This window comes from Cyrtonyx montezumae, unplaced genomic scaffold, assembly GCF_038088225.1.
Source record: "Cyrtonyx montezumae isolate F1298 unplaced genomic scaffold, pur_monq_1.0 scaffold_7, whole genome shotgun sequence".
Lineage (NCBI taxonomy): Eukaryota > Metazoa > Chordata > Aves > Galliformes > Odontophoridae > Cyrtonyx > Cyrtonyx montezumae.
Genome location: NW_027072078.1, coordinates 16901536 through 16918452, shown reverse-complemented (window position 1 = coordinate 16918452; position 16917 = coordinate 16901536). Strand labels below are relative to the sequence as shown.

At 40.1% G+C, this 16917-nt stretch overlaps 1 protein-coding gene across 4 annotated transcripts in view; it reads left to right on the top strand.

Annotated features, from left to right (window-relative positions):
* The window catches only part of INO80D (INO80 complex subunit D), a 33890-nt gene extending 19349 nt beyond the window's left edge, over nucleotides 1–14541 (top strand). For all 4 annotated transcript variants that reach the window (XM_065751377.1, XM_065751374.1, XM_065751376.1 and 1 more), the window contains 6 exons: nucleotides 4677–4901; nucleotides 6908–7017; nucleotides 8725–8858; nucleotides 10223–10440; nucleotides 10738–10895; nucleotides 11849–14541. In XM_065751377.1, the coding sequence (XP_065607449.1) occupies nucleotides 4677–4901; nucleotides 6908–7017; nucleotides 8725–8858; nucleotides 10223–10440; nucleotides 10738–10895; nucleotides 11849–13017 (2014 nt within the window). In that variant the 3' untranslated portion in view covers nucleotides 13018–14541. The remainder of the gene's footprint in view (nucleotides 1–4676; nucleotides 4902–6907; nucleotides 7018–8724; nucleotides 8859–10222; nucleotides 10441–10737; nucleotides 10896–11848) is intronic.
* The last annotated feature ends 2376 nt before the right edge of the window (nucleotides 14542–16917 follow it).

Below are 16917 nucleotides of genomic sequence, written 5' to 3'. Positions count from 1 at the left end.
CTGGATGGAGACATTTCCTGACTTGTATGTAACCAAGAGAAGGGAGTTGTTCTTGGTTTCTTGTCTTCCCTACTGTTTGTGATTAAGCTTGTTAGTAAACTTGCTGCATTTCAGTTGTCTAATGGTAGTTGTGCAGGATTTTGTTTTTAATGTGTTAATTACTAAAAGAAACACTTTGAAAAAAAGAAGTGTTGAATAAACTTTTATCAAATAGTGGGGAGCAGTGAAAGGAGGAAGGGATGTGACTGAGGGATGAATAGAGCAGGTGTCGGTGGTTGGTGCAGAAAGGCTGGCAATGGTCTCATTATTCTGATAAATCATGAATGTGGGCTTACACCAGGATGCCATAGTATGCGTCCTTATTAACATAAGCTGTAAGGTGCAAAGTTAAAGCAAAACATCATAAATGTGTTGCTGTAAAGGAACTGTTAACAAAAGGAAATTGGATGTCAAGATCTGATTGTAGTTTCTATGATGTCCTCTTTCAACATATTAATGGATTGCTTGATACTATAGCTCTCTCCCATTTTTTAAATTCTTTTAATATCCCAGTCAAGTAACATTTAGCATCATCTCATTGTTAAAAAAGAAATTCTGAAACTTGCCAGAACTTCTGTCCATCTCAGATGCGTGTCTGCACAGTGACCAATGGAGCTGTTACCAGGACAGGCAGCAACAAGTAGTGAGAGCCCTTTGTGATTGAAGCTTAATTGCATGACCTTTTTTTTTTTTTTTTTTTTTTTTTTAGGGCATTGGCAGTTAGAGAGTAAACTTTCACAAGTATTTGTTTTACTTAAAAGGTGACTTCTGAGCCAAAATGTTCTAGGAGAACATGAAGCAACATTCAGTTCATCTTCTAAATCACACATAATGTTCAAAGCCGATATATCTATCAAATGACTCCCATATGTGCTTCTCTCTTTGACATTTGAACTAGTTCTTCCATAGATCCCTGTTGTGTTTTTTTCATCAACTTCTAAAGGTCATCTGTGTGTATTTTGTCTTCTATTTCTTAACTTCCTTTGAATTTTTCCTCACCTTTTCTCATATTGATACCTTTTCTTGACATCTTTCTGATCTGTTAAAGCATTTTGTGCATTTTAATTGAACAGTTTATTAACAGTTTAAGAATTAATCACTATGGGTATGTTTTTGTGTAGCACTGGCTGCTTTTGTACTTCATTCTGCCCAGTGTTGGCTGCTCTTCAGCAACTTTCCTGATTTTTGTTTATTCATAAACATTGACATGTGCACTTGCTGCCAGCTTCCTAAAGCTTTTATTTCTGTTATGCAACCTTACGTAGAGGTTTTATTTACATAAAATGTTTTACTTTCATGTTGTTGTACTCTGATCTGTCTGCTGCTGAAGATGAATAAGTTCAAATCACTTATTGGGTGATCTGATTAGTCAAAATGATTCTGTTTTGCTGGCACATCAGACCGATAGCTCCTGATTTGGTCAGCACGCTGTGTGCGCTCTGAGTTTTGGTTAATTTTACTAGAAAAGTGGAAATGGTTGTCCAAAGCCTTCAGGTTCTGAAAGCTTCTGCCTAAAACTGTGGGAATTTGCTTACTCTTCTTCCTAGTTAAGCTGATCAAATTAAAGCCTGTTCTCTCTTCCTTATTTGTGCCTGAGCGTATGCATTAACTATAACCCTCAAGCAAATTTCTTCTTTACCTTCTTCTAAAAACACTCAAGACCAAACTTCTTGAGTCTTCATTGCAGTTCCTTTGGGAAATCCCTCAAAATATTTCTTAGCTTCTACAAGAAATGTCATTTAACTTAGAAAATATTTTTTTTCTCTTTTGTTAGATCAGAATAATTCTTAAATATACATTTCTGTAGTAAGTTAATTGTGTATGCAATTAATATGGTAAAATATTTCATACAGATGGTTAGTTGAATATGAATGTTTGAATTATGGGAAAGGTTATATAATTGTAATTGCTATTTGATATGGTCCCTTAATGCCAATGCATATTATCTAAAAGTATTCTTTTGGAGGGGTGTTATAGGACCCTGAAAACACCTATTTAGCGAAACAGTGAAGTTGGATTTCAACAATGTTGTCACTTCCTTGGTTACTATGTAATGTAGCGTAATAATGTGTCCCCTTCCATTTGACTCCCCTGAAGACAGCAGCAGTAATGATTTTCAGGGCAGATGAGTAGAAGAAAGTAGGCGGCTCCCCATCCCCACCTGCTCACACTACCCTTTTGTTCTCTCTTTTTGCTCCTTTGTTTCCTTCATGAAGTCAACAGTAGTTCCCTTAATACCTATGCATGACAATCCTAAGGGGAAGGGTTGGGAAGAAGCTCTTCTGGTGATTTATCAGATGGTTTGCATGCATTTTCAGAATTCTTTCGAAAACCAAAATGCCACACATTAAATTCTACTTCAAAATTTATAAATGCAGCTTAAGAGTATAGACAAAATGGAAGATGATGAAGTTGCTTATAAAGGGACAAAAGTAATAAGTATCTTTTGGTTTTGATACTTGCCTAAGTTTTATTAAAAAAAAAAAAAAGGTGGGTGTCATTATGTTGTTTTAGGTCTCTGAACGCAAAAATAAGTATGTTTGGTTAATCTAGCTGGCTGGGAAATAACTTCCGAATAGGTTATTAGAAAATGTCTTGAAATAAACTGTTGTTAATTGCAGGGTGACATCTTTCTATGTCTTTTACATATGTCTTGACCTCTTTTATGAGATCACTTTAAAAAAAAAATTTCAATTCAAACTGTATTAAAATAGTATGACTTTTTTCTGTCAATTTCAGTGGGAGGCAAGCTCAAGTTCTCCAATCTACAGATATTTGCATTGAAAAACACTTTCCCCCAGAAGGAAAGACTTTCCTAAGTTAATTCATCATTAAGTAAAGAATATTCCTTATGTAGCCATATTTAAAATTAATATGTATGCATATTTGTTTGAGTAATCTGTCCCAGAGCAGGTAAGGCAGTATTTAAGACACCAGACCTATCTATATGTAACTGATTCCATCTGTATGTTTGCTTTCTTTTAATAAATTAGAAAGAGGAAAATTTGTATTAAATAGCACATCATTTTTTTTTCTAATCAGGTTATTTTTTCTTTTTTCTTTTTTTTTGTAGGCATTCTTTCCTGTGAGTGCTTACGAGTGTGTTTTTTCATCTTCATTGTGAAAACATTTTGAACATTACATACGTTAAATACCTTTAATAGACTGCATGTGCCACATAGCATTTAATTCCAGTAGTTAATTGTTTGCAGTTTACATTTCTTGAAAATAGTCTGTCATCTGTCTTAATGGGCAGAATACATAGTATGTTTGACATGACATAAAACTTGAAAAAATGTGTATTTGCATCCAGACAGTGTGTGCTTATGTGGAGTTTCTGTGGTTGGTGGTGCCTTTTTGAAATAGTCTCTTAAATTTAGGCTGTGTGCAGATGGAATACAATTTTCCACAAAAGAAAGTGGTTTTTGATTGTATTGCCTTTCAGGGACAACAGTTCACTCTGTTGCTTAGGGAGCAAAACCTTCCTTCTGCAAACTGGTGCCTGGTGTGTAGGACTGTTTCAGGGACTCCGTTATTTTAACACATCCCAAGGATGAGTTCATTAATTTGTGATTTTATTTCTTTATTTAATTTCGTTGACATGACTTTGGTGGTCCTCTTGATGTGTGCGTGGACATTCAGAAAGCTCCGATACATGGGAAAAAACTTTCTGAGACAAATGAAGACAGAGATCATTCCTGACTATTGATGGTCAGACTTTTCCCTCAGTAACTTCAGAATTAAAGATTCATTTATCCTGTATGGGTAATGTTGCAGCAAAGGGAGAGCAGCACCAACTGTCTTAAGATCTCCTTACAAAGTAATCACTGGTACTTTCTCCTTGTTCCCTTTTTTTTTTAAACTCTCTTAGAGTTGGTGCAATTTTGGGGAGAAGGCTTGTCTTACCCTACACTGTTCCTGCAGCTGACTGTGATAAAACTGGGATATCAGTCCAGTCTTATCTGTGAGAGATGCAGGGTTGGGTCTGGATGTTCAAAGTCAAGGGACATATTGTGGACATTTCTTATTAAGACTGAAGTAAGTCCATTCCTGCTGTGGGCATGGGATTGGCGTATGTTGACTGCAAGAGGCAGGGAGTGTGAAGAAGCTAGCTGGTTTAGGAGGCAACACTACCTGGCAAAGTAAGGGCAATTGGAAAAGGTCAGCAGTTTTGGTACTTGTTAGAATTTGACCATCTTCTTCGTATGACCTTTCTTCAATAAATTTCCACTGCATGGCTCCCCACCCTAGGCTTTGCTATTAATTGCACTTTGATTTAAGAGTTTGTCTCATTTGCTGAGACATTTACAGTAAATAAAGGTTACCGGTATAGATTTTTTTATTTTGAACAGCAGGCTCCAGACATTTAAATGTGTCAGAGTTGATGATAAATTGATGTAATCTCTAATAATGACATGCTAAGAAGGGTAAGTACCTTTAGAATTCAAACAGGTTCTTATTCTTACCCTTTTCCTGAGCATCCCTGCCTGTTTTCAGCCTTCAGATGTCTGTGGGACTAGAAGATGGAGGGCAACTTAACAATTCTATTAAACAGACATGTTAAACTTTCTTAAAAGAAAAAAAAATTGCTTAAAGCCTCTTTGTGTTTTTTTTTTTTTTTTTTTTCTGTCCTCCAGGTCTGATGATGACAATGCGGATGACAGGAGTTCCAGGGTGGCCAGACTTTGCACTTACTTTCAGCAGAAATACAAGCACCTCTGCCGCCTGGAGCGGGCAGAATCACGACAGAAGAAATGCCGGCACACGCTCCGGAAAGCCTTGCTGCAGGCGGCCAGTAGAGAGCCAGAGCGTGCCGGGCAGCTCATCCAGGAACTCCGGAGGGCGACCTGTGCTCGTACCAGGTGAGAGCCTCCCTGTGGCTGCAGTAACCCAGGTCCTCGGCAGCGTGAGGGTGGGCAGGGTTTCTAGCAGCTGAAGCTGAAATGCTGAACTCTGAAGCTGGTAGGCATGCACGCAGCAGAATAGCCATGACACGTAAATGCTGCCATCAGGGTAAAATAATGGTGCCATACAGTGTTTTCTATTAAAAGAAGAGGTATTTTTCAGTTTTGTGTTCTAAAATGTGGATTGTTTGTTCAGCGGTAGCTGGAGCTGGATTCTTAAATGAGTTAAGACAAGTTAGTGGCCCACTAAAATTTGTCCTTGTTAATGAATGTGTATTTTGTCTGTCTCCAAATATCTGGCACTTTGCTAAGCCCAGTTCTACAGGAAGTGTCCAGTTTGACATGCAGTTTACTGCTTCAATTCAGGTTTTTTTCTGCTTTCCTCCCTCCCCCAGTAGTGCCTTTGCCACTTCTTAATTCTCTTCCCAGCAAATCAGACTTAAGTTCATGCTTTTTGTTAGATTTAACTCAATCCAGCATTAAATGAAACTCAGCAACAAAAATCTTCTAACAGCTCTGAAGGTTACCTTCAGTGGGAATTCTTTCTAGATAATGTCAGCATGCCTCCAGCTCTTGGCGTCCTGAGAGTTGGTTGATTTGTGTGTGTATAGAGACAGAGTAAGTCTGAACCCTGGTGTTATGTCTTGGGTACCAGCAGTTTCCTTTGAATTCCTGGTTTTGCTTTACAGGGACAGGGTGTGTGATTGCGGGTTTGGGGAGGGCTGACATGAGATGAGAGTCAGGCAGGGTACTGAGAGTATATTCTGATGATTAGATGCTTTTGTTCCTGGACAGTGGGCTGGTTTATTGCTGGGGAGGTGGAGTGATGCTGGAGTAGCTGCTTAGAAGTATAATGTAGAGTTACATGACTAGTTTATGAAGCTATATAAATGTCTCCAAACTTCAACTACAGCAAAACCCTTGCCAGAACTGACAAACTGTTAGTGGGCTTTTTGCTGCTGAGGCCTTTTATTACACAAAAGATTAAATTGTTCTCAGAAGACTGCCATAGCCAGGTATGCCTGTCATCACTGCTCTAGTTAAATTAAGTAACTGCAGATTTTTCATTTACAAAATGTTTCACGGGTAATATTGCTAACTAAAACTTCGCTCAGTCAAAGTGCAGTTGATGACAGTAATGGATGAAGGGAAGCAGTCAGGCTACAGACAGCTTTTTGTCAACCTAGAAAACAACATGTACAGAGGTGAAATTCAGCACTGGAACCTCCAGCTTTATCTACGTGAAGGTGACAAATGCCTTGAGAGCAGGCTAACACCAAGTGAGCTGTGTAACACTTAGAGTACTCATCCACACTGCTGTCTGGTTGCCTGCTTGCAGCTCGTGCTCAAAGCACCAAGGCTGTGCTGAGGAAGCACTCAGCTCTGGGCACCTGCTGGTGGATTGAGCTGTAGCACGTTGACGAAGGAGAGCTTTTACCCATGTTGAGCACTCTCAGACTCTGCCACTCTAAGTTTGTCTGAGCACATGCTTGCATGTAAGCTCTGGGGATACTCAGCATGTTTGGGTTTGTGAACAGGCTTGAAAATGCACTTGACTGCCCGTGTGGGCATACCCAATACTTTGTATTCTGAAAGTTGACTTTGTTTTAAGGATCACCTTTGATGATGCTCACCTACTGCTGGTCTGGGCTATGGTGCAGGGTGTAGTAATATTTACATAGTAGCAGCACCGGAGCACCGCTCATTGTGATAAAGGCCCCATCAAATAAACAACAGTCCTATTACTACAGTCATACCATCATCTGTCATTGGCAGGTATCCCTGTTCAGGGCATGATAGTAGATGCACACCTGTCTGGATCATCACACAAACACGCGATCTATAACGTTTCATCCTGCTGTGCCTCAGTCAGTGGAATAGTTGTGGTAGATTACCACCTGAGACTGGGTTTTGGACTCCAAATCTTTTCTGTTTTTTGTTTTTTGTTTTTGTTTTTTTTCCAGCACAAGCCAAGCCAGGCAGAGAGATGCAGAAGCAACGACCTGTAGTGGGACTTCGAAGGGAGAACCGTGCACTAACAAGGCCCTTCCATTCACCAGGCATTGTTTTCAGCGTATCCTCTTAACTGTTTGGAAGTTAAAGCTTTCCTGCTTTAGGGTTGTTTGTCAGGTTCTTGAGTTGACAGACATGTTGTCAAGTAAGTGTTTGTTAGTGTCTCATCAGCTGTGTTGCTATTAGTTTTTCCTTGTGGGTCTGCAGACAGTGGCGATAAGTGGTTTGTTCATAGTCACGTTGTTTTACTCCTGTAAGCTATATCTAGTGGGTGCAAGAAATCTGTATGAAAATGATCATTTTTTGTGGATAACATGATACAAACCATGTAGCCTTCAACTAGATGGCTTTCATACAGTTCTTGGTAGATTCAAGTGGACTACCTACCTATGAAAGTTTTATGGAAACAAGTTTTCATGTGTTGTTTAAAAAGATGACATATGCTGACTGGAAAGGTGGAAATCTGTTATTTTGCATTGTTTAAAGAAACAGAAGAGAGTCAAAATATCCAAATTCTAAATGAGGAAAAACTCCCAGTGCAGGAAATTTCAATCAACATCAGGAAAAATGTAAAGAGTCTATGAGTGAAGCTCACAGAAAGGAGAAAACACATTAGATATGAGGTTTAATTCTGACTGCTGTGAACAGGCTGACCTCTGACCTGGAATACATAAGAATTCTGCAGGCTTGGTCTTTTTATAGATGCTGACTTGGAGCTTTTGTAGGTGTAATTTCTTTTGTTGGACGTTTTGATCTTTTAAAAGACTATTGCATCTCTGTTCCAGTTGCTAGCAGATGGCAGCACCTTTCCAATTCCAGCTGTGTTTTGGACTTTCCTTGTGATTTGGAATAATATTTTATTTTACTTTAATTTTAAGTGGTTTTGTTTGTGGATGAATATGCAGTAGAGTGGTCAAGAATAGTAATTTTTGCATTTCTACCTGTTTTGTTTCTTTTATGCTTTCTTCTCAGTGGAAACCTAAAACAAGCAGTCTGCAATCCAGTCAGCCTTCTTCAGGTTTTCCATTTTCTTTTTTTCTTTCCTTTGCATTTTGGCATTTTTTTGAATGCCCATAGTGATCTTGAGGGTAGAATCAAAAATGAAAGCTATTCAAGACTGAAGGAGTACTTCTAATGTTGCTGAAAAAAACACAATGAAATATCTGCTTGATTTGCTTTAAGACTAGAAACATTTTCACTTCTGCAGGGAATTTTTCTGAAGGAAATATCAGTGAGCTTACGTTTAGATTTACTTGACCTTTGTATCTGATTACACATCTTTTTTCAGAGGAGCAGGAAGGATCTTGAAACTTCTTTGTCGGCGCTGTACAGATAAATGCCAAGAATGTACCTCAAAAGATTGAATTAAGAAATAGTCTTTCTTTAATGTTTCAGTATGGATTGTCATTAGTCTTTAAGGAAATAGTCATGTTGACTACACTTCTTCAACTGGTACTATTGATCTATTGATTAAGAATCCAGGAAGAGGCTTCTTTTTGCTAAGAACTCATTACTGAAATAGCTGCTTCCATAAAAGTATCTCAATATATAGTAAAATCATTAGAGATTCTGCATGAATGTGGTTTTTCACTTTAAAACTTGAGTTTGAGCCTTACCTAGCTTTGAACTTAACAAAGTTAAGATACTCATTAAAAATAGCATCTATGGACAGATAAAGTTGAAGGCTCTGATCTTTACCAGATGTATAAATCAAAGGGCGTTTCTCCATTATTGCCTTGGGTGTTATTCCTGATTCTGAAATGTGCAGATATCTTACTGAACCGTTCTCAGCAGCTCTTCTCAAGTTGTACAGCCAAGTTTGCAGATGGTCAACAGTGCTCTGTGCCAGTTTTTGACATTACACATCAGACACCTCTGTGTGAAGAACATGCCAAAAAAATGGTAAGTACAAAGCCAAAACTTTTTATTTCTTTGTGTTGAGTAAACTCTTGCTTGACAACTGGAAGGTTTACAAGCTTCAGAGCTCATTGCATTTTATTTTCTTAAGAGGGTAAAACATTCCTGGTTAGTGTAAAGTATGCAATAGAAATCTTTTAGATAATTTTGATGCCATAATGAATTGCATATAAGAATATCCTCCTTTCCTGAATCAAGACAAAAAAGTCTTCGTTAGAGGTCCTGTGGCCATTTTATTTGAACTCTTGGATCTGAACGTATTATGAGTTAAAGTATGGACAGAGTACTGATTCTCAAACAGCCTCACTACACAGCATCCCAGGCATTTTCTAGAGGAAGTGTAGATAGCAATTACAAATGTAATGATTTTGCTACTTAATTTACCATTTCAGTGACTAAAGAAGTTGTCTTTAATCTCCTTCAGGGATCTTTGCATCCCAGAGGAAAAGCAGTGGCCTACAACACATTGAGAGAAGGCACAAATAAAGATGATGTCCTCTACTCTCCCTCTATGCCTTTGATCTTCCAGAGCAAAACTTCTCAGATTATGTGCACACCCACTACTGTCTTGCCCTTTCTTCAGACAGGAGGCATAAAACTGCTTTTTTTTGTTCTGTTATTGGACTCTGTTGTTATTTTTTTTCTTGTTTGGTTGGGGTTTTTTGTTTGTTTTTGTCTCCCACTCTCCATAATTGTGTAATACTGAGTTTTCTAGGTTAAAAGGTGATGGTTTCTGCTAACACAAACAGTTATGTATGGGATGTTTTCCCCTCTCCCAACTGTTCTTTACTGTGTCTTTATTTACTTCTGCAGCAGATAAAATCCTCTGCCATTCCCAGCATAATGGCAACTGAGAATTAAAAAGTGTTTGCTTTATTTTGTAAATGGTCACTGGGTTACTCTTAAAAAGCACTGAGGCCATAGTTTCTCATCAACACTCTTCACAAATCCCTAGTCCTAGAGTGGTGTACCTTTTATATGGAAGTAGACACTTGAAGATGCTGTCTGCAGCTGCTACGTTCCATTATTATTGCTTTTCCACAGTGATTTATCTTTAATACTTACAGGAATGCTACCAAAGGTTACAGTTTTGCACAGGTTTGGTTAGGGTTTGTTATGATGGTTTTGTTAATAACACTGTACAGCCTCTTCTATTTACCTTACTTCAAACTTTGGTGTATGTGATTTTTGCCATCAGTGAGGGAGGAAATAGTTTAATTTTTGTGTCTTGCCTGGGTTTAAGTTTGCAGTCCTTCCTGCATTACATATAAATATAATGAGGAGAAAAATACAAGGAAAGTAATACTTGTTCTTAATTTGCTCCTGCTGCTATTATTTTATTCTCAAAGGACAACTTCTTGAGGGGGGACAGCTCCCGTAAAGTTCAGCACCAGCAGCAGAGGAAACCCAGGAAAAAAACGAAGCCACCTGCACTTACCAAAAAACACAAGAAGAAGAGAAGGCGAGGTCCACGGCGGCCCCAGAAACCTATTCCTCCTGCAGTGCCCCAAGGGAACCTCACTATGCCTGCCAGTGTCTCACTGCCAGTAGAGATGCCTCATATACGGTTAGTGGTGGCCTCACCCCACCCTGCTCACTACTATCTTGAATGTTGAGAATAGGTATTATGATAAGTGTGATGTTGCTGTGCTGATCAGCATCTGGATCAATAAGATGCTTTGGGGCTAGAAATCGCATCTCCATGTGACTGCTGGAAAAAAACACACAAAAACAATATACCTTAGAGTCAGTAATTTCAGAGGTGAGAAAATTTGATGGATAAAACGTGGGGAAATGTCCATTCACAGTTGTGTTTGAAGGAATCAGAGCTGAACATCAGGGACTAATGGTTCTTTCTGTCCAGGAGCCCCTCCACCCCAGAGCTGAGTGCTGATGAGCTGCCTGATGATATCGCCAATGAAATCACAGACATTCCACATGACTTGGAATTGAATCAGGAGGACTTCTCCGATGTCCTGCCACGGCTACCTGATGACTTGCAAGATTTTGATTTCTTCGAAGGTACCATTTTATTTTATTCTATGCTAGTGTGAATGAAGTCAGTGAACTGAAGAAACGAGTATTTCTGAAACAGGCATTTTGAGGGGCTGCTTGCCTTCCCAGAGAGGCAGTAACTTCTAGATGAGGAAGAATGCGTCTGCCCTATTGTTTGTTTGTTTGTGAGCTCTGAAGTAAAGCAGTCCTTAAGAAGGCTGGCATGTGTAGTTCAGTGCTTGCTCTTATAATTACTGCTCTGTAAATCCTAATTGGTTTAGCTTTTTAATAATTCATTTTGCATTTTTATTGCCTGTCAGTGTTGCGGTTTAATCAAGCATGTTCTTAGTAATGGCAGCTTTCTGCCATTGAGTGGGGCTGAGATCACATTCAATGTTGGCCTTTGATAAAAGGAGAAGAGAGTGAAAATAAGATCTTTAAATACGTTTTGAAACTAGCTCTTGATTAGCCTGAATTTCTGGATTCTAAAGCTCGGTGACTATCACAGGTAACAAAGAAATTAGAACAGCTCGGAGTTGGAGTATGTAATTTCTTTGCTCATTTTCTGACCAGATAATGATATCAGCATATGTGTTTTAGTTGAAATTAGCCTAAGTTATACCAATTGTGTACAGTTTTATGGTGTAGTGCAGTAAGCAGAATGGAATTTGTAGACAATTTGTGTTTCTGCAGCACTGATGAAAATCTTGCTTAAGCATTTTCACTTTAAATCCAGTGAGACTGAGGGGCACCTTGTACTACAAAAGAGGAGAAAGGGAGAAGGAATTCCACAGAAGAGTGAGGTTTTAATTTCTATTTCTTTTCACACTGCTTACATAGTAAACACTGGTGAATGAAACTTTCTCTATACTACAAGCCATTCTGGAAATGTATACACTGCAGTTCTGTGCCCCTGCATCCTTAGTGTGCTGAGGCCACCTGAGATGAGTGCTTAACTTCTGGTGTCCCCGTTTCTGTAGGTAAAAATGGAGATCTCCTTCCGACAACAGAAGAGGCTGAAGAACTGGAACGGGCCCTACAGGCTGTGACTTCTCTTGAGTGCCTGAGTACCATTGGAGTACTTACACAGACAGATGGTGTGCCAGTTCAGGAGCTGTCAGATAGAGGGATAGGGGTGTTCTCTACAGGTGCTGGAGCTCCAGGAATGCAGTCCTTGAGCCGAGAGGTTAACACGGATCTGGGGGAGCTGTTGAATGGGCGTATAGTACATGATAATTTCTCCGGTCTGGAGCTGGATGAGAACTTGCTCCGCTCTGCTACCTTGTCCAACCCACCTACGCCCCTGGCAGGGCAGATCCAGGGGCAGTTCTCAGCCCCAGCCAACGTCGGCCTTACTTCTGCCACTCTGATAAGCCAGAGTGGCCTTGGGGAGAGAGCCTTCCCAGGACAGTTCCATGGACTTCACGATGGCAGCCATGCCTCCCAGAGGCCCCACCCTGCCCAGCTGCTGAGCAAGGCAGATGACCTGATCACCTCACGACAGCAATACAGCAGTGACCATTCACACTCCTCACCCCATGGAAGCCATTATGATAGTGAGCATGTGCCGTCTCCCTACAGTGACCATATCACATCCCCTCACACCACATCCTTTTCCGGTGATAACCTGGCAGCTACCTTCTCGGCAGAGATACCCATGATGGCACAGCACTTGCTCCCGACTCAGCTGGATGTGCCACTTAGCGGGGTGGTCAACCCCAGAACTCACTGGGGAAACCTTCCTGTCAATCTTGGGGACCCCTCTCCGTTTAGCAACCTTCTTGGTGCAGATGGACATCTCCTGTCCACCTCCCTGTCCACACCACCTACCACCTCGCACTCAGAGACCACACAGCCTGCCTTCGCCACTGTGACCCCCAACAGCTCCAGTGTGCTTCCGGGGTTACCGCAGACCAGTTTTAGTGGCATGGGTCCTGCCTCTGCTGAACTCATGGCCTCCACCTCCCCTAAACAACAGCTCCCTCAGTTCAGCGCAGCCTTTGGGCACCAGCTGAGCTCCCACAGTGGCATCCCCAAGGATCTGCAGCCCAGCCACAGCTCCATAGCCCCTCCCACGGGCTTCGCAGTGACCGGTGCCACCGCTACCAGTACCAATAACGCATCTGCGCCCTTCACCTCCTCCAACTGAGCTTGTCTGCCTGGCTCTGTGCAAGTACACGGGGGGACCTGTGTTTTCTATCTTTCCTTTCTTCCTTTATTTTTTTTTCTGTCCTCTTTTTTTTTTTTTTTTAATGAGGGGGTGATGAATAAAACCCCTGCTTCAGTACTGACCAGGGTTAGCCCTCTGTGAACCTTGCTGTAGCGTTCACATGTGCTTGTTGTGCACCGGTGCTCATATAGTGCAGGCAGGTTCACTGTTTTCCCAGTAATTCCTTAAGGATACAGCGCAGTTACTGGATGTAATTGATCTTAGCAGGAAGACCTAGCAATGGGAAGATACCTCAGATTTACTGATGCATGTTACTGTTTCCTAAGGTTTGAATCAGTGCTTGCCATCCCATTAGCATCTGGTAGAAAGTTTTCCAGTGGGCAGACGTCTTTTTTTTCTTATTTTTTTTCCCCAAAGGTAGCATCTGGCATTGAAAACTTGGCTGCACACATTGACTTGAGAATAGTGCACTGAAGTCCTAAAACAAGACTGTGGTTCAAGGATGAGTTTGACAGCTTGTTAAAATAGTATCTTGACCTCCTCTGTGTGCGTGTGTGTATGTTTGGGGTGCAGGGAGCAACAGCTCTTTTTTCTGCTCTTGATGAAGAAGTAGAAAAAGTGGGAGTTGTCCCCTTTTGGATCTGGTCACTGTTCTTACTGCATGCTGACTTTCATTTTGATGATGATGATCTTTAATTCATTGAGCAGCAAGGGGAACAATTGGCTGCCCGTAAATTTGAAGGCTGATGCAAAGTTAGCCAGGGAAAAGAACAACTCAAAAAACAAACCAGAAACATTAAAATAGAATAATGGTATAGTGAAGATTCCTGTGCAGAAATGCCCTTCCTTGCTGAATTACTGTGGCCTTGTAATGTTGATGATTTGCCTTTTCAAGTGTGGCTTTGTCTCAGACTCCTTGCCTCACAGGCTGACAGGTATTTTCCAGCTGAAACTGGAAGAATTCAGTTGGTATTCTGCCCATCCACACAAGTCTAGTTCAGACCCTTTGGTAAGTTCCAAATGGATGCATTTCTCAAATTGTTTCTGCCTATTGAGACGTTACTTTGTTAGCTTTTTTTTTTCCCCACCAAGCCATATTGAGTTTCTTATGGGACTTGATGCTCTTAACGTGAAGCTGAGTGTGTGTGAGGAAGTAGCAGGTACCTATCAGCAGTCATGACTAACCAAAAGATAAATCACTAAAGCAAAATAGGTAGATAAAAATTCCTTTTTTTTTTTTTTTGTCAGGATATTTTGCTTTTACTGCCCACCTGCTGAAGACCAGTGTTCAAGCTTTTAGGTAGTAATTCCAGTTCTTAAAGAATGGAGTCCACTAGCTTTTAGATATTTTTATTTACTTTTTTTTTTTAATCCAAGGGATAACAGCAGCAGAAGTCCAGAGGTGTTTACGTGTATCTCTTTACTGGAAGGGAAGAAAGGAATTTGCTTATGACTTTATAGGGCTCAGATTTGCTATTATACTTCAACTGTAAAAGTAACTCCTATTTCATTAGTCTCTACTCTTCTTGTTTCTGAGATGCAAAGGAGAAAGAATAGAAAAACTCACATTTCAGTCTCTGACTGTAGAATCGGGATTTCTTTCCACCATAGAGTAAAACATCCTACCTGCATATATTGTAGTCTAATCCAGGAAACTGAGAACCAAGCACATGTCATAGGGAGGCCTAGTAAATTGTTTGAGCAAGGGATATTTGAACGAAGTTTAGTGTCTATAGGAATTTGTTGTGATAGCAGTCAGGCCTACATCAAACTTTGACCCAAACCTCTCCTTTCGTCTTGCTAAAGAACAGAGTTTAAATGGAAGAGGTCTTGTCTTCTTACTCTCACAGCAATCCCTTTTCTTGAAAGGTTTGTCCTCCTTAAACTTAAAGGAATATGGATGATGTGTATATCCTTTATGAAACTGCAAGCGTATGCGGGTGGAGGAAGCAAAAATGATTTTCATGCTTCTATTGTTATGAAGTCCTTATTTCATACTTAGTAAAATAGATCTCAATAATATAAGGCAAATATTTTTAAGTGGTGATTTAAATATGTTTGTAACATTTAAATGTTTTTAAATCATGTAAAAAGTTGAATTGAAGCCTATGAAATCCTGCTTGTGATTGTCCTGCTGATTGAGGAATGCCCAGTGGTATTGTGAAATGAGGCAAATCTGACAAGGCATTTATTTATTTTTGTATTAAGTTCCCCACACTTTGTTGAGGAGACAACTGTTTGATTTGCAGATGATTTTCCTTGTGTCCGTATACTTTCTTCAATGTATTTTGGATGACTGGCTGAAAAAGAGTGAAGAACTAGTATACCAAATGGTTAATTCTTTAATCTACTTGTGTATTTCTGTCACTTTTAGAAGATGTTGATTTCTATAAATCAATTTCAGGACTTTGTTCTCGAAATGATTCTTGTGTCCATCAAATTCTCTAATGAAACTGCAGCTATTGCAGAGTTTAATTGCTCCACATTACATTTCTCCTTCTTAGCAAAAGGAGGGTGGTAAGGGGGGAGAGGACTAGAGGGCCAAGTTCTGCTTGCTCGAATTGATATGAATTTCAGAGGAGCTCTTTGGTTTAAGATCACTGTGAGTTTGTGCTGGTGTAATTCAAAACGGAGTCCAGCTCCTGATCTGTGCGTTAATTTGGCCAGGGAATTTCAAAAGCTATTGAAGTTATGAAGATTCATAATTCTCACTAGAAATCGTTTGCTGTTATGGATCTGCATTCCCATAAGGCAGCCTAGGAAACCAACTCTTCCTCACTTAAACTTCAGTTTTGCATATCCCTTGATGTTTTTTTCCTGAAAAGTGACTAGGTAATGTTTTTCAGTGAACAAACTTAACTTTGCAGTAAAGCTGTACTATTATAAATAAATTTGTGTGCATTGGAAGTAGGAATCCCTCTGTCCTGTGTGATAGAGTTCGGAAATGGGCCACCATTCTTGCCTTCTGCTCATTCACGTCCTGTTTTTTTCACTGCCACTGATGCAATCTGACAAGAACTTAGGGGAATTGATCTTAGGTTTACAGGAGGGATTGTACCAGTGGGCTTCTGCATCTACAGAGCCCGTCGAGTTCTGTTGATTGACGTCCTGTTGCTGGCTATGAGAGATCCCATTGAGCAGCTTGTGCAGCCAGACATTTGGCACCTCTTCCTCTGGGAAGTACTGCAGGTCTGGATAAGGTAGTCCTTGAGGTTGATATTTGTGTAATTCCTGAATAGCATTCATGCTCTCTTCTTGAGGTTTCTGAATATCATCTCCTTGTATAGCAATTAGCACTCTAATTGCCCTTTCACCAAAGAGTCAGTGTAGCAATTTCAGTCCATTGATTTGAGTTGGTCAATATCTGTCATGCCCTTTACATATGAATGGATGAAATAAAGCTAGTTTAACTTAAAAGTTAATTTCCTTGCATGAGATTTGAGTGGTAGAGAATTGAGAAGAGAATTAGACCTAGAATAAAATCCTGTTAGGATTGTTTTTTGTTAATAGCAGCACCTCAATTATTCTTTGTACAAAAGTGCAAGAATTGACAGAATGACACGTAACAGTGTATGGAAGCTGACTGGAGCAGCCTGATGCTGGCCTGGTGTGTAAGGCATTCTGTTAGACATGCTTTCACTTAGGAAGATTTTATGCCAACTTTGAGGGGAGCCGTGTGCACTTAGATACCTCAAGGCTGCTTTGTTCTTAGGCCTTGTCATTATGACAGAAGAAGAAACATCTATGATGCAAGAAGGTAGGAAAGATGTCTTTTTTGTCTCTTCTAGCCTCCCCCTCCCTCCAGGTTCTTGCTTAGTTCTCTTCTCATTGGTAGCAAGCTTCTTTGTGTCTTTGGACATAAAGGTCATTGGTTTAATT